The sequence below is a fragment of the Micropterus dolomieu genome, linkage group LG02 (assembly GCF_021292245.1).
Source record: "Micropterus dolomieu isolate WLL.071019.BEF.003 ecotype Adirondacks linkage group LG02, ASM2129224v1, whole genome shotgun sequence".
Classification (NCBI taxonomy): Eukaryota; Metazoa; Chordata; class Actinopteri; order Centrarchiformes; family Centrarchidae; genus Micropterus; species Micropterus dolomieu.
Genome location: NC_060151.1, coordinates 29591195 through 29612229, shown reverse-complemented (window position 1 = coordinate 29612229; position 21035 = coordinate 29591195). Strand labels below are relative to the sequence as shown.

Here is a 21035-nt window from a genome sequence, read left to right as displayed (position 1 = left end):
GTTTAAGGGTTTAATGTCTTGTCAAGGTGCTCTGCGGTGTTCAGTAGGCAGAGACGACAGTCATGTTCAATTTATTCTATTAAATTATATCAATTTAACTATTAAAGATGGAAAATATAAACCTGCCATCCTAATCAACCAACGCTGATTACCAACACACAGGAAATAAATCCTCACAACATTAAACCATATTTCATAATAAACTCTGCTAAAAAAGAAACGCACACATCCAAACAACATAAAGCAGACTGAGATTACAATGAACTAAAATCCCAGTTTACGTCCTCTATATAAAGTTGAAGTTGTGCTGTTGTTTTCCCTCTGGGATAAAATGCTGCTCATTGATCTTTGAGTAGAATCAAAAACCTTCCGGGCACCAGCTGCCTTCACTAACTTTTAGTCCCTTGTATTACAGAGTGCTGTCAGGTCAGTCTTTCCTAAAGGCTTTGTTTATAAGTAAACACAAAACCAGTCCAGGGCCACAACGTGTGTGTGTGTGTGTGTGTGTGTGTGTGTGTGTGTGTGTGTGTGTGTGTCCACATACCTACTGTAATTCACGATGGACCATACAGATAAAAACAAGCTACAAGGTTAATTTATTTGTCACAATACAATGAAATTCAGTTTGTAACTCCTTTCTGCTACGTAGCAGACAGTAAGGATGCCTCGATGACTTTAATGTAGACAAACCTGCTCTTACTGTTAAAAGTACCATTCAGGTCCCACAGATTAGTATAAATATTCTAGAATTGAAATCTTTAAGACAAAATGAAAATAATATACATATTTAGAGACAAAACAATCAGGTTTCGATAGCTAAGACAGTTCTGCACAGTTCTTTTATAAATGACACACATTAAATCATCAAAGCCAATTAATAATAATCAGAATTAATCTGTGAACTGGCTTTTGGGGGGAATTAGTTGTTTTTTTTAGTGATGAGATGAGAGGAAATAAGGGAAGAGAGGTGACGGATTACATGCAACAATCTGGATTAAAAACAGATGATTCTGGCTGGCTTCACTTTCCCTCTTGGTACTCAGGTGCGTTTGTCCGATGATGTGTTCACTTACTGTTGCACATTGGGAAGTGCATTTGAATGGTGATGAGTTCACCACATCGTGGCGATGCAGACTGTGATTGGTCGACTTGATAGAATTGCAAATCCTCCAAGCCCCCAGGAAGTGCATTCTACTAGTTGCTAAATCATTTCCCTGTAGACTTTCACTCTGGAAGAAGCAGCTGTAAAACAGTGCACTGCCAAAAGTATAAATGCTCATGGACGGCGTGGCTACATGCGTACACTCGACATAGAATCGGCCTTAAGGAGGAGGACGGACAGACAGATGGGTCAAACACAGACTTTCACTCAGCAGGAAGACCAAGTCAACACATTTAGAGCGTTAAAATAAAAAGCGTTACTGACTTATGTCTTGTAAATTCAGTCACATGATTTACACGGCTTACGTAACGTATTTTAACCCAAACCATGATCTTTTCCTAAACCTTACAAAACTATTTCACAGCTTAACCATGTGTTGAGCGTCACGTGACTTATGATACTTTCCAGCGGTGATCTCATTTTGGGAGTTACTGATAATCAACCTATGATGTTGTTTAGGTATTAGGACACGTTAAACAGTCAACTGCAACTCTGTCAGTCAATGATCCTTAGATTTCCTGTCAGGCCTGAGATACCTGTCAGGACAGATTCAGGCAGAGTGCTCCATCTGCAGACATTCCTTCTTGACATTTTTGACATTCATGGAAACAGTTACAGTAAATTTAAATGTATGGATGTTTTTTTTAGCTAGAAGTAAAACATTCATCATAGTCCTCTCACCTAATGTTAGTATAATGACAAGTAACATTTACACATTTTACGGGAATTGAAGGGAAAACACAAGAATTACATCTCATATCTTCAATGATAACATCTTCATGTCGAGGTTACACCTTTAAAACACTGTTGGGAAGTGTAGCCTAAGACTTAGAGTGGAAATGATTGGTTGATTAAATCATCAGCTGACATAAAATGTATCTGCAACTGTTTTGTTGATTGGATCATTGTTTGAAGTCCTTTTAAAAGCCAAAGACAAACATTCAATGCTTCCAGCTTCCCAGCTGTGAATATTTGCTGGTTTGTTTTCTTTGCCTTCTATTATGGAAAACTGTATATGTTTGGATTTTGAAGTGATGGTCAGACAAAACAAGACATTTGAAGTCACTTTGGGCAAATCATTTTCCTGTCTGTTAGCTGAGCACGGGGCTAAAAGTCTGTCAATTATCAAAAATGTTGTGTTTGAATCAGTTTAATAATAAATGTTTCAGATGATCAGAAATTTCCTCCCACGTGTCAATATAGCCATGGAGACATCACTAAATATAAATACAAAGTTGTTGTTTCAAAAGTGTTTTTTGTTTGTTTTCTATTTTCAGAGTCTCACTCACAAATAGATGGTAAGTCAAAGTTTCTATGCTCATGTTTTACTCCCTGTACTTGTACTCCTCTGTCATTTGGGACATTTTAAACATGTTTTTGGGACGTAAACATTTTGTTTATAGTTTCATTATAGTTAGTATTTGCTGTAAACCCTGGATCTCTTACCCTGTGTCTTTATTGTCTCTCTCCTCAGTGTGTGGTCAGCCTAAGCTCAACACCAAGATTGTTGGAGGACAGGTGGCCTCTGAAGGCAGCTGGCCCTGGCAGGCCAGTCTGCAAGACTCTACAGGGTTCCACTTCTGTGGAGGATCCCTCATTAACAATGAATGGGTGCTGACTGCTGCTCACTGCTTCGCAAGGTAAGCAGTGAGGGTAGGGCTGCAACAAAAGACAACATGCCATGCAGTGGAATAAACAGCCTGTCTAACGGTGGTTCCCAACTGAGGGTCAGATAAATCTGAAGGGACTCGATATGATCGAGAGTTAAACAACTTCCAGTCAGAGGCATGGTTCTCAAAAATCTGGTCGGAAAAAACAAAACGTTACCACAAAGGCTACATTGTCGTCAGACAATAATTATCTTCTATTTTATTTTATGGCTGATGGGTTCAGAGATTGCCTTCAACTTACCAAGTTGTGCTCATTAATGAATCGTGCCATCCAATTAAAATAATTATTATAATATAATTATTAATTACATGTGTATTTGTTACCTCTCCCTAGACCACAAATTTTGGCTGTAATATCTTTGACATGTACACTGGCAGTGCTAAAATTAAAATCATCTTTAGTTTTCTGGATGTCCTCATGGCAAAAGAGACAAAGATCATGGACTGTATGTGAAGGCTGCAGGGGAAATTATATATTGGAGGAAAAAACTTCCGAGGTCCTGAAAAAGTATTTTGAGCACATAAACATCAACATATAAATTAGACTAGACATGGACTTAAAGAAAAACGGCGAGGTAATGCAGTGGTTAGCACTGTCACATCACAGCAAGAAGGCTGTGGGTTCAAACCCCGGTTGCCCTGGTCTTTCTGTGTGGATTATGCATGTCTGCGTGGGTTCTCTGTGGGTGCTCCGGCTTCCTCCCACCATCCAAAGACATGCAGGTTAGGTTAATTGGTGTCTCTAAAATTGTCCTTAGGTGTGAGTGGTGGTCTGTCTATATGTTGCCCTGCGATGGACTGGTGACCTGTCCAGGGTGTACCCCACCTTTCGCCCAATGTCAGCTGGGATAGGCTCCAGCCCCCCTGGTTGACAATGGATGGATGGACTTAAAGGTTAAGTTAGTAAGTTTTAGTGACATCTAGTGGTGAGGTTTGCGAGATTTGGGAGGGTTGGCTCATCTGGTCTAACATACCAAAGCAAATGACAGATGACAGGAAAATGTAAGCCTTACTCACCACCACACTTCATTATAAACCCTCCACTAAATTATAAACACTCCACTTTGTTCAATAGACAAGCAATCTGTAAATCTTACCAAAATAACTCGTTAAATTTTTTGAAATACAATAGAAACACAAAGTAGTACTAATAGCCATAATTTTACCTTGTGGTAAAAACGGTGCAACGTTTAACATTTTTAATGGGCATTTACCATGTGAATTATCAAAATACACATTTGTGTGCACAGCAGCAAAGCAACACGAACAAATAGGTAAGATTTTTTTGATGCAAATTCTGAAAGTATAAGCATTATTGGTCACTTGATAGGCACACCCTCTTGTTATTGTAACACTGTTCGCATTTAAAAAAAAAAAAAAGTGTTTTCCATCAGGGCAGTAAAATGTTTAGCTGCTAATCTGAACTTTCATGCTGTACAGTTTTATTGCCAATAATACTTCTCAGCTGTTTGTCTCACGAACGTAGCGGCATATTTCTGTCCACTTTGCAGAGACACAGTGATGGAGAATAGATATAAAATGAATCCAACTGTTTCAAAGTGAAACATGTTACTTCTCTGTGTGATTATGGTCAGCTTCTGGCTAAAGCTCTCAAACAACAGTTTTTGTTTGCATTGCTTAAGTTGGACTTCATTACCTGTCCAGCAGAAAACAGGTGCTTCGCAAACACTTGTCCCGCATCAACACCTTCCATCTGGGAAAATCCACATGGATTAAATCCCTAATTTCTGCTGTCATCTGTCCCGACTTCGTCTGGCTTCATCGTGTTTTCACTTCATTAACGACGAAGATCCACAGGCTGTCGGCTCGTGCTAAATAATGAGTTTGTCCCCCATTTGTCCAAATTTCACTTCTCTTCCTACTTCTAATAAACCAGATGACTACTCAGAGACTGTGTTTATTTATTTCTTCTTATTCGCTCTTCTTCTTTTTCAATGTTGTGACGAAACTCGCTCTGTAGCGCCGTTTGTCCGTTTTCAGCTACTGTAGAAACGTGACGATGCAACATGGGGACCTCATTGTAAGAGGAACAACATAACGGTTCATTATGTAAGGTCTTTACACACCATTAAAAACATGGATTTTTTATTGCATTTGTGTCAATAGATCCTCAGAAATATTACACACTGAACCTTTAAAATTAACTTAGTGTCTGCCGAAGTGCTCTTGACTACATTCTGCTTTTCATGTCTTTGCATTGTTTTGTTTCTCTTCTGATCACCTCAGCACAGACCCAAAGGCTGTGACTGTGGTTCTGGGTCTCCAGAGTCTACAGGGATCAAACACCAATAAAGTGTCTCAGACAGTATCACAGATCATCATTCATCCCAGCTATAAGTCTGGAACTAAAGAAAATGACATCTGCCTGCTGAAGCTCTCCTCACCGGTGACATTTAACACCTTCATCCTGCCCGTCTGCCTGGCAGCCCCAGGCAGCACCTTCTACAACGGCACTGCAGCCTGGGTCACCGGCTGGGGCGACATTGGATCTGGAGGTGGGTCAGAAAGGACCTGGAGCACATTGACTACAATGGCAACAACTGTATTTTCTCAAATATTTCAATGTGAAAATTCTCCTTTACCAAGCGGAGCAACCAAACTTTACTGAAACTAACTGTCTGTAGGGATACTTTTATCCTAATCTGTCTGTGACATTAGCAAACACACAGTCTTGTGAATACGTTTGTATTTTTATATTACACGCAGCCTTTTGACTGTTCTCGCGGTGAGATCAGTTGTTGTTCTAAGCTCACAGGCGCAGTTTTAATACTCTGCCTCTGCAGTCGCCAGCAGCTCATGTTTAACTATCAAGTCGGCGAAAGTCAGCCGCAGTCATCTCGAACGTCTTCCTTGTAAAATTGTTCCATAGTGTTACTATGGAACAAAATTTCCACAGGGTACCATTCAAATCAAAAGGGTTTATGTGATGGAGCATGAATGTGCTCATGGAAAACTGCTGAATACATTTTAAAAAAAGAAATGTTATTTTTTTTTTACAACCTTTAGGCGTGACGTAAACTGCTTAAATAACTTTAACAGCACCAGAACATCAATAATAGCATTGATTTTACTTGATTCTAGTGTTAGTCCCTAATGTTGAGAGTACTTGAGGTGTGCCACAGACCAACTGATGTAGTAATTACACAATTTTGTATAAAAAAAGTTTTAACCACATTTCACCACTTGTGTTGTTTACTAAACTGAATTTGTGTCTCTTCAGTGTCCCTTCCTTCCCCAGGAAACCTAATGGAGGTGCAGGTACCGGTTGTGGGGAACAGACAGTGTAACTGTGACTATGGAGAGGGCAGGATCACAGACAACATGATGTGCGCCGGGTTAAGTGCTGGAGGGAAGGACTCCTGTCAGGTGATCATTTTTACCTGTGTGTTTGTGTCAGATTTGACCTTCTGCAAAGATTCCTTCTGCTAAATGTTTGTCTCTTTAAAGGGGGATTCAGGAGGTCCGATGGTGAGCAAGCAGGGCGGTCACTGGATCCAGGAGGGAGTCGTCAGTTTTGGAAGAGGCTGTGCCCTGCCTAATTTCCCAGGGGTCTACACCCGAGTGTCCCAGTATCAGTCCTGGATCAACAAACAGATCACCAGCAACCAGCCAGGCTACATCACCTTCACGTCCAATGGGACTGACAGTGACCTCAACGTCACCTGTTCTGACCTGCCACTAACTACAACTACTCTCACTTCAACAACTCTCGCTCCAACAACCACAGCCCCACGTAAGTGCCTGCCAAGCCCAGAGTTTGTGAACACTGATTTTTAAACCTCCATTTGTCTTTGGAAATATGATAGTTTTCTTGCACACAGTACACCAGTTTCATGTATTCTATATCAGCTTATTTCAGCTCTTTATTGAAGCTGTCTGATGTTTACACTCAGGGAAAAATTTTAATTAAAGACTCCATATTTTTTATGGCTGCACTTTTTCATCAGGCTAAAATATCCCAGATGTTTTGTGTATAATTTTGTCCCACATGTCCCCCAAAATTCAGCTGGTTCTCTCCACTATAATTTAAAACAAAATTCCGTGGGTTTGAAAAAAAGTTTGACTAAACTATGTGATGTTGTGATGGTGGGTCGACAGTGTCTGGTGTGAGATTGAAAGGCTTTACGTAAAAAATTTATTTTTGGCTATTTACCTTCTGCTCTTCTCTCCAGCTGTGGTCTGTGGCCAAGCCCCACTGAATTCAGGTGTTCTGGGAGGAAGCTCTGTGGCGACAGCTGGTGTTTGGCCATCGATGGCGAGCCTACGGAACAATGGAAGTCATGTGTGTGGCGGGACTCTGGTGGCTTTGGACTTTGTGTTGAGCAACGCCAACTGCTTCTCAAGGTGAGAAACCTGGAGTGATGTCCTGGATGGCATGACGTCTGTTTAATGTTTGAGTCAGAGACAAGAATCTACAGCAGCTCTGTGAGGCTGTACTACACAGCTGTGCCCAATGACATTGCTAACATGTCAGGCATAATGTTTAATGTTCATCATTTTAGTATAGCATGATAGCAAGGTAGCGTTTGCGAGGGGGGGTGAGGGCGAGGGCGAGCTATAATATTTGGTAAGAAAAGAAATAGATCAATATAAAAAGTATAAATATAAAATATAAAGGAAAAATATAAACATAAGGAATAATATAAAGGTAGACCAAAATGTACAATATTATTATTAATAGAATTGTAATGATGAACATAGTATAAATAGAAGCAGAATTGAAGCACTACTACATTACACACTACAGACTATTACACATTAAGTATTAAAAAAGATAATATTACACATTAAGTATCACATAAAGATAATAAGCGACAAATAATGGAATTGGAACAGGTGCAACTAATGAAGGCAGGGTGAACATTTACACAGGGGATTAGACAGGGGCAGAAAGTGAGGTGATCTGAAATGAGGAGAGTTGAGTGACAAAGTAAAACCAGGGAACAGAATAAATATTGAAATCATGAACCAAGATAAGCCTACAGATGACTCTCTCTCTGTAATCATCACAGTGAGCATCATGTCTGCCATTAAATCAAAATTACATGCTGTATGACGCAACACTGACATTCAAATTGATCTGTATTCAGATATGATGCTTACTGCTCAGACTACTGTTGATGAGCATATTTGAAGTCATGCTGTAGTGAAATGAATGAAAGCCAGTGGCTTCCCAGACATCTGTATTTTTCTTCTTCAAATCACATGCACAGAGTCAAACATTCCTTCACCACCATGAACACAAATTGTCCCTAACAAATGCACTATTTCCTCCTTTTTGTTTAATAAAAAAACACATTACACACTACATTGAGCGGCTATTTTTGAACATTACTTAGTCTTTTGAAACATACAGCTATATATTTGTGAGGGCGTTTTCAGTAGGAACCTGTGAGCTTGGAGGTGAGAGCCGCATGCCACGTTTTTATCTGATTGTCATGTGAAATTTAAGCGAGCTTTTGAAATGTCGCAAAAAAACAAAACAAAGCGAATTAGGTGCGTTTCCATCAGCTGGTTTGCAGCAAAAAAAAAAAGGCAAGGGGCAAAAGGCAAGCGTAGTTACGTCGGTAGTTGAATTTACACATGGCTGTAATAAACAAGAACTATGGGTTGCAAAGCGGAAAGAAAACCAGTTGCAAGTCTATGCATGGACCTGAGGACCAGGGATCTGAGAAGAATGAAGAAAGTTTCCACACATTGTGAGAACGTCCAGGAAGACGCTGACAACATCAGTCATGAGTTACATGTTCGCTACATCAGAACTCGTTTCCATCTACCATTTAGCGGATTGACTTTTTTTCAAAAAAACCTTTTCTGATGCGATACCTCAAAATGCAAATAAAACAGACAGGAAGTCAGACATTGTTGAGAGACTTAATGTTGTTGGTTTGAGTCTGCACAACAGATTGATTGTTAATGAGAAACAATCTGAATCTGTAAAGGTTCAGTCCTTGTTTAAAACCAATCAGATATTTTGAAGTTTTGATTTCTCCTCAGTCCTTATTCAGTTCATTTTATCTCCCACAGTTCACCCATAGCGTCTGAATGGACTGTCGTTTTGGGTCGTTTGAATCAGAATGGATCCAACCCCTTTGAGGTGACACTGAATGTGACAAATATCACTCTGAGCAACCTCACTGGGTCTAATGTAGCAGTGCTGCGTCTGGCAACCAGACCCACCCTGTCCAACTACATCCAGCCCATCTGCCTGGACAACGGACAAACCTTCGCTGTGGGTTTGACGTGCTGGGCTGCTGGCTGGAGCGCCGGGCAAGGAGGGGGTGAGTCCATAACACAGTCTGACACAGTAATGCTAAATCAGAATCAGCTTTATTTGCCAGGTATGTGTACACATACAAGGAATTTGACTTTGTACATTGCTCACGATGTGCTTACTCATACAATAATACTATAAAAAAAAACTATAATAAAAACAAACACAGGCTACAGAATAGAGAACACAAATATACACACTATAAACAAAAATAGAACAATATAGACGGATTGACAAATACTGTATTGAGCAGAGTGCAAAGGATGCAGGAGTAAATTATTATAATCATTATTATTTCTATATAAACCTCTTGTCACTTTCTGCCTGTCGGCTATGTTTAAGTTTAGCTCTCTGTGAGTTTTTGTTATTTGATCAATTCGGTATCTTTGTCCTGTGGCCAGTCTGGTAGTGTTTATTGTGAGCTCTGCCTGATTTGTTATCCATTTGGTTGTCATTCTGTGTTAATCTGTTTTGTTCAGCTATGCTTCCTCTACCTGACATTATTGTTTATCTGGTTATGATCTGTCAGCTGGTTTTTTGGTATTTTCCTTATTTCCGATCTGTTCCATGTTTAGTGTTCTCCTGTTTCCTAGTTGGTCCTGTCTCTGTTCCCTACCCCGTTCTGTTTGTCAGTTGGTCCATGTTTCCTGTTTTGGGGTTTAGTTCCTGGTCTTGTGTTCTCTGTTTAGCCTTGTGTATTTCATTGTTCATTTGCGGGTTCTGTTTAGCTCACTTTGTACCTGTCTGTCTTGTCTCTTAGGTTTAGCCCTGCATTTTAGTTCTGTGTCTTAGTTTATGTTTTTGTATTTACTCCTAGTTCTGTGTTTGCATTATTTCGGCTTTGTCTGCTCTGTGTTCTGTTTAATCCTGGCGTCTGTCTGTTTTCCCTGTTGGTTGTAGTTTATTGTTGATCTGTCTACTGGTGTCTGTATTAGTTTGTTATTTATATTAGTATATTTCTGTGGCGCAGTGGTTAGCACTGTCACCTCACAGCAAGTTGGTTGTGGGTTCAAACGCCGGTTGCCCTTTCTGTGCGGAGTTTGCATGTTCTCCCCGTGTCTGCGTGGGTTCTCTCTGACATGCGGACTAGGTTAATTGGTGTCCTTAAGTGTGAGTGGTTGTACCAGGGTGCCTTGCTCGTTAGTCCCTGGTGTATATACATGCTTGCTTGGTTGTCTGGTCATTGTAGTGTGATTACGCCCTGTTGTGTTATGTGTGAAGCGTCCTGCCTGTTTCTCTGCTGTCTTGGTATGTGGATTTTGGATTCCTCAATTGCCTGTAACTCTGAGATCCTGCTTTTGTTTGTGTTAAAATCCGTGAACTGCATCTCCGATCCTTTGTCTGGCATTTGGGCTCTCGCTTGCTTTGCGCTCACCTTCAAACCGTGACACCTCTTTAGATTAAATATTGAGGCTGTTGCTTATTATTTTTGGCACTAACAAATTTAGTAAAAGTAGTATGCCTGCTTAGTTTAGGTTCCTGCCATCTGGGCTGGATTCTCATGTTTCACATTTTTTCCAACTATAGTTGAACAAGTTCTGCAGCAGTTACAGACCTCTGTGGTAAGCTGTGGAAACGTATCAACGAGTGACAGCATTTGTACAAACTCTTTCACACTGGGGCAGGTGAGTAATGAGAGCAGGAGATTATTATACTTAAGCTCTATTTAGTACTACACACACAGTTTTTTGTTTCCAGTCTTCTAAGCTGACTGACTGCTGGGTATGGCTTCATATTTTTTTTTATATTTCATTATCAATCATATATTTTCAGGGGCAATGCACATGGATCAACATCACTGTACATGTGCTAGTTGTAGCTAAAAGGCAATTGGCAAACTGGTGTCCCTGGGCCAGATGTTAAATTATCCTTAACATTTACCAAACATTAGAGAGTTCTTGTAGTAAGGGGGAAAAAACATGTCACTTTTAACTTAAGGAAGTTCTGTATGTCTAACACATTTGGGGAAACTTAAAAAAAGAACATTATTTTCTTGAACATATCTGTTTTTCTTGTTTGTTCAGGGTGGTTCTGGCGGTCCATTGATGTGTAAGCAGGGCGGCTCTTGGTTCCAGGCAGCAGTGTTGTCAGTTGAAAACAACAGCACCAGTCAAACACGAGCAGATCCAGTGATGGTCTTCACCAAACTCAGCCACTTTCAGTCCTTCCTGGCTCAGACAGTGGGGACGTTCTTATCTCCAGCCTCCAACACCACCAACACCACCAGCAGCAGCAGCACAACTGCCACCAATACACTCACTACCAGCGGGGACGCTCCTGCTCACTCCCCCATGTTTTTCCTCCATCTCCTCATCTTCTCTATGTGTCTCCACCTCTTTTCATAGATGTGACGAGCACAAATTAATGTCAACAATCAACAACCTTAAATTTGAGAGCTAGTGTAGGCTTAAAGCTGCTTTAACTACTCTATGACTTGATTCTGCCTCTGTTGGTGACGGGACGCCCTCTGCTTTCAGTCTAAAAATTTCTTTAATACAATGATAAAATGTGAAATCAATTCTAATATGTTTTTTAACTAACTGATTATTTTGAATGAGTCTTAAATTGAATCCTAAAGTGCCACTTATGTTATAGTTGCAAAAAATGTATCCAGATGTTATGTACATGATAAAATATGATTGAACAAATGGCTTAAAAAAAAAAACTTCTGAGGTCTGAGGAACAGTTACAGTATGCCCATCATCTACCTCATTTGATTAGTGCTACTGTACCATAGCGTGTATTTCTCTGAACTTAACATTTGGCATTTTCTCTAAATACTGAAGCTGCACTTTACATTAATAATTATTTGGTTTGAAAGTTTATCTATTTGGAATAATGACCTGCTTTTAACCCTTCCTGTCTGATGCTTTTATGCTTTGAGCACATTTGTATTCTGTTTTGTTTCTGAAAAGCAGCACATTATAAGATGTTCTGGTTAATTTCTACAAAATTAAAGACAAAGAAAATGTGTGTGTGTGTGTGTGTGTGAGTGTGTGCTGTGTCCCTATAACATAGCCTGAATTTATACAGTTGAATTTGCCAGGCGTTGTGATGGCCTAGTAGATAAGACACATGCTTTTGGTGTGAGACCCAGTTTCAATTCCCCACTGCAGCACATCAACCAATGTGTCCCTGAGCAAGGCACTTAACCCATAGTTGCTCCAGAGGTGTGCGACCTCTGACCTCTGGCTTTGGATAAAAGCGTCCGCTAAAATGAATAAATGCAAGGCATGAATTCTATGGAGGGATTATTGGGTCAGATTGAAAACTAAAAGTCTAAATCCAAAAGTAGAAGTCAAATTCGAAAATGAACTTGGTATTTAGGATTGGGCATTTAGCCATTAATAAATTGGCTAGAGGGAGGACTATCATCATTTATCATTTATAATACCATAACTAAAAGCTTACAGCTTTTCTGTCTATATGGCCTCACATACAAAGTCAACAGTGAAAGGAGCGCTAACCGTCTGAAAAAAAAGCAGCGGACAGTACAGCAGGTAAGATATGTCAACATTAGCAAGTTAGCTATATTAGGCTAACTGTTGCTGACATGCATGAGTTATGTTACTGTCTGTACATGCTGTTTTTTTTAATGCGGCTATTAACCCCGCTGTGGGCATATAAACTGTAAAAATAAGATGTACAAGCTATGTTTGAGGGGAACCGTACCATGCTGGGCAGGTGACAGGTGTGTGTTTACAGTATTTGTGTGCTCTGAAAAATATAACAGCTATAAAGTCTCAGCCGGCAGACCTAGCATAGTATTATTACTACATACACATATGGATGTAACATTTAGGCCTAATAGACATCCGCTACTCAGAAACAGAAGACACTACCTGCATCACTGCCGATGTCATTTGATCAAGGGATGAATGGTGATTAATGCGATTGTCATTGGTGTTTTTCTGGTGTCTCCTTTTGTTCTTTCACTTCACTGTGTTTCGAGTGTTCCCGTCTGTCTCTGTGTTTGTTTTTGCCCCATGTTCAGCTGCAACTACACACATGCACTGCTTTGCACTAGCTCTGTAATATGTGAGGTAATGGGTTCATAGGTTTATAACACAAGCACCTCCATACATATCGTTTAGGGTGTAGCAATGGTTTTGGGTTTTTTTTTGTTTCTTCATGTATTGTTTGGTGATACTTTTGCTTCTTGGTATTGTTTAATTATGTATTGTGCTAAAGTGTCCTGTACACAATCAGGGCATTGTTAAAAAGTAAGCGTTAGATCCCACTTTTACCAAAAGAGAGTTTAATGTTAGTGAGTTATGTTATGTTATGTTATTATGCATTGCTGTAACGTGAGTCTGAACAGACCATGCTGATAACAATGTATGCAATTTGGATTACAGCCAGCAGTAACAAATATATGAATCAAACAACAACAAAGAAACACAACCACAGTACAACATTATTTAAATTTGAATTTACAGGGTACTATTAACAATGGGGATAACAGCTGGTATGAACGACCTAATCTACTTGTTCGTGGCAGACTATATCTGCGCCCTGATGGCAGCAGCATAAATTCACCCCACAAAGGATGACTGGGATCAGCCAGGATAGCTCTCGCCTTCTTCAAGTATCTGACCTTATACAGGTCATGTAGGTCATCTAAGGGTGTGTCCGCAATTTTGCTGCGTACCTTCACAACACCTGGCATGTGATTTTTCTGCTTAATAGAAAGTGAGCCGTGCCAGCAGATAAAAGAGAAAGTGAGAACTGATTCAATAAAACAGGAATAAAACATTTTCAGAAAAACAGTGTCGACATTAAAACTGAGTGCGCTGATGAGCTTTTTTACACACAGCATCAACCTGGGACTCAAAGCACAGTTTACTGTCGATCACAGTCCCAAGATATTTGTACTGCTGCACTAGTTCAACTGGCTGGTTGTCCATTACAACAGGGGAAATGACTGCGGGGTTTCTACTGAAGTCTATGCACATCTCTTTCGTTTTTGCCACATTAAAATTTTAAAAAGGATTTACATCAATCAATAAAATCATTCACTACAGGACAGTGTTCAGGGTCATCACTACTGAGGAGGGACACAATGACCGAGTCATCCGCAAATTTAATAATGTGGCGCCGTTCATGATGGCTTTGGCATTTATTTGTGTATAAAACAAATAAAAGAGGGGAGAGGACGCAGCCCTGGGCAGGCTGTTAAAAAATCCATCAGCCAGCAGATCAGTCCAGTATCAATGTTATGAGAGTTCTTCAACCTGTCTGCTAAAACATGGGGCTGAATGCAGTTAAAAGCGGAGGAGAAGACAATAAATAGTAGATGGACAAGTGAGTGCCCCCCTCAAGATGTTTAAAAACCATGTTTAAAAGCGTCCCTGTTGCATCATCCACGCCTCTGCCCGACCTGTAGGCGAAGTGGAGATGGTCTAACTTATCCTGTACAGTGTCCAAAAGTGCATCCTTCACTAACCTTTCAAAAGCTTTCATGACAAGAGATGTGCCACGGGTCTGAAGTCATTGAGGGTCTTAGGAGTTTGAATCTTAGGCACAGGAACAATTATTGAGTTCTTCCAAAGACAAGGGACCTTATGCAGCTGTAAGGACAACTGGAAGATGAAGCAGATGATGTCTGCCAGCTGGACAGCACAGTTTTTCAGAACCCATGGACATTAAAACAATTATAAAAAACATTCAATTCATTAGAAAAGTCCAGGTCATTTTTCCCATTCTGAGTAATTGAAAACTTTTTGGACAGCAACCCCATCATGGTTTTCATGCCTACCCACGCTGGACGTGAATTGCCAGTACGCAGCAAGTTTTCCACTTTGTCTTTATATATGCATTTGGCAAGCTTGAGTTCCTTCTTCACCTGTTTAGATAGTGCCCTTTGCCGTATCAAAATTTAAAATGAGACAGCTGGAGTTACAGGTTAATGTTGACGCTGCTCGCCCCGTTACTTCTGCCAATGTGTTGTCTTCACAATCTGCCGGTGGTCATGATGTGGGCAAATATATTGCCCTGGTTCCTGTTTTCCGCGAGGCCGAAGTCGAGGCTTATTTTGGTGCATTTGATCGCGTTGCTGGAGCGCTGTGCTGGCCTAAAGAGGTGTGGGCCATCCTACTCCAGTGCAAACTTACCGGTAAGGCCCAGGAAGCATGCGCAGCAATGTCGGTGGAGGACAGGCTGAGTTACGACCACGTTAAGAATGCGATCCTGAGGGCTTATGAGTTGGTGCCGGAGACATACAGACAGCGTTTTCGGCGACTTCGGAAGACCCCCGGTCAATCGTTTACGGATTTTGCTCGCGAAAAGGGAGTTATTTTTGATAGATGGTGTGCAGCGTGTAAAGCAGATGATGTGGCCTCTATGCGTGAGCTAATCCTGCTTGAGGACTTTAAGAACTGTCTGCCAGATTGTACTGCTGTGTATCTGGGTGAACAAAAAATTACTACTTTACAGCAGGCCGCCATTTTTGCAGACGAGTTTGCCCTACTGCACAAGGCCACCTTCACCAAGCGTGATGTTTCTTTGCGGGTAGGGTTTCAAAAGACAGAACAGCCAGAACATAATCCCCCAGGCAAAAGGCTGACAGATTCTGCTTCTTTTGCCGCAAGCCTGGACACTTGATTGCTGAGTGCAGGGCTTGGAAGAGGGAGCAACCTAGCCCAAGTCAAAAGCAACCAAAGGGTGTGGGGTTGATTAGAACATCTCCCCGACCCCAGGGGCTAGAGCTTGAGAGGCGTGAGACAGCTGACGGATGTTTTAAACCTTTTATCTTTGACGTTTTTTCTCTCTGACAGGGAAAGCAGCAGACCAGCGACGGGTGAGAATACTGCGGGACACAGCCTGTTCGCAGTCACTGATCCTGTCTGGCATTCTCCCCGTGGGCAACCGGGCTGATGTGAGTGCCATAGTGAGGGGTATCGAAATGGGGTTCGTACCAGCCCCACTGCACCAGATCTATGTCCATTCTGATCTGGTAACTGGTTTCTTTACGGTGGGTGTATGGGCAGAGTTTCCAATTGAGGGCATTGAGGTAATCATGGGGAATGATATTGCTGGGGGCAAGGTGTTTCCTGTCCCTAAGGTGGTCAGCAATCCTATTCCTGAATCTGAGCAGGATGAGTTGGTGAAAACCCATCCTCACATTTTTGTAGCCAGCGTCACTACTCGAGCACAGGTTCGTAAAGGGAATCAGGAAGTTAGCCTGTCGGATTCACTTTTTGCCTCTACTTTTTCTGAGGAAGGTGTGCCCCATGATGTTCCTGCGAGCTGCAAGGGGGATGGGACTGAAGAAGTAGTGGACCCTGTAGGTGAGTTGGACCCTGCACCCATGCCGCTCACTCACGATACTCTGATAAGAGCTCAGAGGGTTGATCCCTCATTGGTTAAATGTTTTGCCTCGGTGGTCAAAGAAAAAACAGAGTGTAACAGTAAGCAACCCTTCTTAATGGATAACGGGGTACTGATGCGCAGGTGGGTCTCTCAAGCAGATGAAGCAGAAAAAGAGCCGGACGGCGATTGAAAGGTGATTTATCAGGTAGTGGCACCTGCTGACTGTCGACAGCAGATCCTGGAATTGGCACATGATCATTTATGGGCAGGTCATTCAGGCATTAGTAAGACCTACCACCGTGTACTAAAGCAGTTCTTTTGGCCCGGTATAAAAACTGATGTGGCCCGTTTTTGTAAAACCTGCAGGACCTGTCAAGTGGTGGGCAAGCCAAATCAGCTTGACTGTGTAGGCCCGCTACCCAAAAGTAAGGCTGGTAATCAGTTCCTGCTTACCATGATATGTGTTGCCACCCGGTTCCCAGAAGCCATCCCCCTGCGTAAAATCACTGCTGTGTCGGTAACCAAAGCACTAGTCAGGTTTTTTACTACATACAGTTTGCCCAAGATCGTACAAACCGATCAGGGAACCAACTTCCTCTCTAAGGTGTTCAAACAAACTCTCACCTCATTGGGAATCACTCACTCAGTGTCTAGTGCCTATCACCCTGAGTCGCAGGGAGCTCTTGAGCGCTGGCACCAAACGTTAAAATCCATGCTCAAGAAATATTGCCATGAGACTTAAAGACTGGGATGAAGGGGTGCCTTTTGTACTTTTTGCTTCCCGTGACACAAAGCAAGAGTCCTTAGGTTTTAGCCCAGCCAAGCTTGTGTTTGGCCATAATGTGCGTGGCCCGTTAAAGATGTTGAGGGAAAGGATGGTGGGTGACGAATCCCCCAAAACTAATGTGTTGGACTTTGTTTCCCGGTGCAGGGAGCGGTTACACCGTGCGGTGAAGCTGGCGAGGGAATCACTTTCTTCCACCCAGAGCCGTATGAAGGGGCAGTTTGACAAAAAGGCAGTTGAACGGAAGTTCTATGCAGATGACCAGATGTTGGTCTTGCTGCCCGTCCCGGGGTCTGCCCTTTCCACTAGTTTCTCCGGGCCATATGATGTGGAAAGAAAACTTTCCGAGACCGACTATGTCATTCGTACACCTGAGCGTAGACGAAAAACACGTCTGTGTCACGTAAACATGTTAAAGCCTTTTCATTCCAGAGGTGAAGGCCTAGCGTTTACGGTGTGTTTTACTGTGTGGCTTGAAGGACGTGCCACCTGCAACTTCTCCGCGCTCAGTAGGGCCAGAGGCTCTGTGGAGGCAGCTGTCGGCTCGGCATCCCCGGGCAGTGGAAGCCGATGTGGTGAGCGGCGGGTGCCCTCCATGCGTGCTTCCCCAGCGCGGTGGCGGTGGGGACTGTGTGGTCCACTGGGTGGTACTTTATGTTATTTAGACACCTCGTATAATTTACATTTATATTCCTCTCTTGTGTAAGCAGAGATCGCTTTTTGTTTTGCCCTCTTCTCTAAGAATAAATACGTTTACTTGACACATGTTTTGAGTCGTCCTTGTTTTTTCCATCCGGGTTATTAATCTTTTGTTCGTCCCCCACCCCTAGATAAGCCGGGGACGTAACATCTTGTAAAGCTGCAGAACAGAGTCCAAAACAAATTTCCCCTTGGGGACAATAAAGTATATCTTATCTTATTATGATTCTGTATTAATGTATATTGTCTGTTATGTAGCATTAGGGAGTTACAAAACTCAATTTCATTCTACAACATGTTTGCATTGCGACAATAAATCAACCTACCTACCTACCAGGCAGCCTTGGCCAGGACGCTCTTGGAAAAGAGATTTTTAATCTCAATGTGATTTCTTTCTGTTTAAATAAAGAGGTGACACAGCAGCTAAACTCCTCCACCTGCTTCCTTGACCCACAATTTTTTTTCAAGGAACCACTTAATCAGTAAACTAGAACATTCAGTTGGCCAATGTCGCCGTGTCTTAAAGGGGCTCTCTTTCTATCTAACTGGCAGGACAGTCTCTGTGTCTCTTGACAACTTTTAAACTGGCAATTATAACATTTGCTTTGAGGTCCCACAAGGCTCAGTTGTGTATCAGTGACATCAATTTTTTGCAGTTAAAAAAAAGATCCTTGTGGAGAATATGTTACAACCCCCTGTTGTCTAGGGGTGTGGGAGCCATAAACACATGGGCATAAACTGGTGTTGGTCTTAAAAGGCAACTTTTATTGGTAACCAGAGGAGCAGACAGGTAACAAACACAAACAAAAGGAGGGTGATGATGAATGGGATGAGGGTGCTGTGAAAATAACAAACCAGGTTAAATAAAAGAGGTCCTCAAAAGGAGGACTGTGCCTGACTATATATTTAAACAAGGTAGATTCTTACTAAGAAATACAAAGAGCACAGCACCCACTACACCTAATGAAACTAACATAAAAACACCAAGTGTGGTTATCAGTGTGGACTCTAGCCATTGGTTGTGCTGGAATAGAGTGGACAGAAACCAGGAAGTAGGTGGGTATAGGCCAATTTTTTCACGTTACCACATTCAAATGTATATTTAGCTATCTGTTATGTTCTGTGTGTGTAGTAAAAAGAGTTTACTTTCCTGCTCTATGGAATAAAGTTCCTGAGTTTTGACTCCATGTGATGAGTCCAGGTTTTGTCAAAAGTGACAGTTCAGATCAATGTAAATGGGGGAAGAACAGGGCTGCGTTAACAGGAAACAGGGCAGGAAACATCACTGCAGATCCATCTCACCCCGGACACAACCTGTTCCAGCTCCTCCCCTCTGGTAGGCGCTATAGAGCACTGTACGCCAAAACCAACAGACCCAGGAACAGTTTCTTCCCACAAGCCATCACGCTGATGAACAGCTGATTTCTGACTCACAGTGTCAGGAACAATTCATGTGCAATAACCCAGTAACTCTGTCTCTAATCAGCCACCTGTTAACTGGTTACCTCTTATTATTTATTTACCATTCTCTTTTTCAGTGCTGTTCATACTGTTATATTGTCATATTGTAGATAATGTATACCAAAACCACCTACAACAAGTCATTACTCCTGCACAAAATACTTATTTATTCCAGCATCCTTGTATGTATGTATATGTACCTGTGTATCACATCCACCTCAGACATGCAGGGGGGGGGGGGGGGGGGGGGGGGGGGGGGGGGGGGGGGGGGTATAAAATATAGCCTATAGCTGCAGAATGTGTGACTTTCTTTTTCTTTTGGCATGCTCACTCTCAACACAACTGACCCCAGCTCAGAAAGACGTCCACCGAGCTACGCCTTTATCTGCAAGTTTAACGAGAGTGATAAATGCGAAGATTCACAGGAAGTGACGGTGATTCGGATTTGGACCTTGGGAATGTTAAATATTAATCTTTCCTGGTTTCTTTTAAAAACCTAATCACATGCTTAGCTTGTATGAAGTTTAGTCTTATCATATGAACCCGTGCTCTCATTCGTATCACATCCATGGTGCAATTCTTATTATTATAATGCTTAGATAATCGTTCGGGATATGTCTTCATATCAATTATAGCTTTTATAATGTCTGCGTATTCATGTGGTTGTATATAAAGTAAATTCCGGCATGATATCCAGGTTGTTTGTGTTCGTGAGTCCAGTATGTCGGTATTAAAGTCCGTCCCAATAAAATATGGACTTGGTTTTTTATCCATATTATGTTGAAAATGGATCAGATTCATCGCACGAGACCCTGATGATAGCTCAGTTTATATATATATATATTACATTCAACCTCTTGTCAAAAAAATGCTCTTCTATGATCCCTACACTTTAAAATACAATTTAAGGCCCATTTTCCCGCTGCATGTTACACATTAGTTTTCAATGGAGAAGAATTTCTTGTAGTGGCTTTGCAAACAGCTTTCTTTATCCACTAATACAAATATGCTATACAAATTCTGTTTTGAAATCCAAATATTTGCAATGTGTAGTATTGCCCTGTTTGGCTCTGGAAAAAGAGGAAATAAGTCAGATGGGCCTTGTCTGTTCTGGAAAATAGTCTGGCATCGCCATCTAGCGACGACTTTGTGACATACTCAAGTGGATTATCAGGATTATCACTGGTCCTATACAGAGTTTGAAGGCCTACTTCTTCTTCTTCTTCTACTACTACTAGTACTACTGCTACTAATAATAATAGCAGTAAATTATTGTTATTATTATTCATTTCATTCTATAGCCTAATAGATAGTTGCCTTAATATTTTGACCGAGACAGCAGCCCTAATAGTCTAAACAAATGCAGGTGGAAAGCGCTGGAAAACTTTTAATAATTAAGATGTATAAACCACTGCAAAGGAAAAAAGACTATTACTCACTATTTTGTGTGTGTGACTGTAAAATTAAAACAATCGCTGAAGTAACAAAATTATAGCAAGGGCATTTAATGTTGAAGGGCATTGAGGTAAACGTGTCATTTTCTCCCCAAGTGTGTTTCTTAGTGCTTTTGTTTTATTCATAAGTATGTTAAAGGTAAAATCCATACGTTCAAGGTTACTTTTCAACTGCGTGTCACACTTCAAATATATATAA

General features: G+C 41.4%; 1 protein-coding gene across 1 annotated transcript in view; it reads left to right on the top strand.

The window, feature by feature from the left end:
- LOC123967419 (prostasin-like) overlaps nucleotides 1–12100 on the top strand; it is a 12631-nt gene extending 531 nt beyond the window's left edge. Inside the window, exons 2-9 of the mRNA XM_046043516.1 lie at nucleotides 2637–2802; nucleotides 5080–5348; nucleotides 6074–6219; nucleotides 6301–6586; nucleotides 7026–7197; nucleotides 8881–9134; nucleotides 10655–10752; nucleotides 11152–12100. Coding sequence (XP_045899472.1) covers nucleotides 2637–2802; nucleotides 5080–5348; nucleotides 6074–6219; nucleotides 6301–6586; nucleotides 7026–7197; nucleotides 8881–9134; nucleotides 10655–10752; nucleotides 11152–11472 — 1712 coding nt within the window. The 3' untranslated portion in view covers nucleotides 11473–12100. The remainder of the gene's footprint in view (nucleotides 1–2636; nucleotides 2803–5079; nucleotides 5349–6073; nucleotides 6220–6300; nucleotides 6587–7025; nucleotides 7198–8880; nucleotides 9135–10654; nucleotides 10753–11151) is intronic.
- The last annotated feature ends 8935 nt before the right edge of the window (nucleotides 12101–21035 follow it).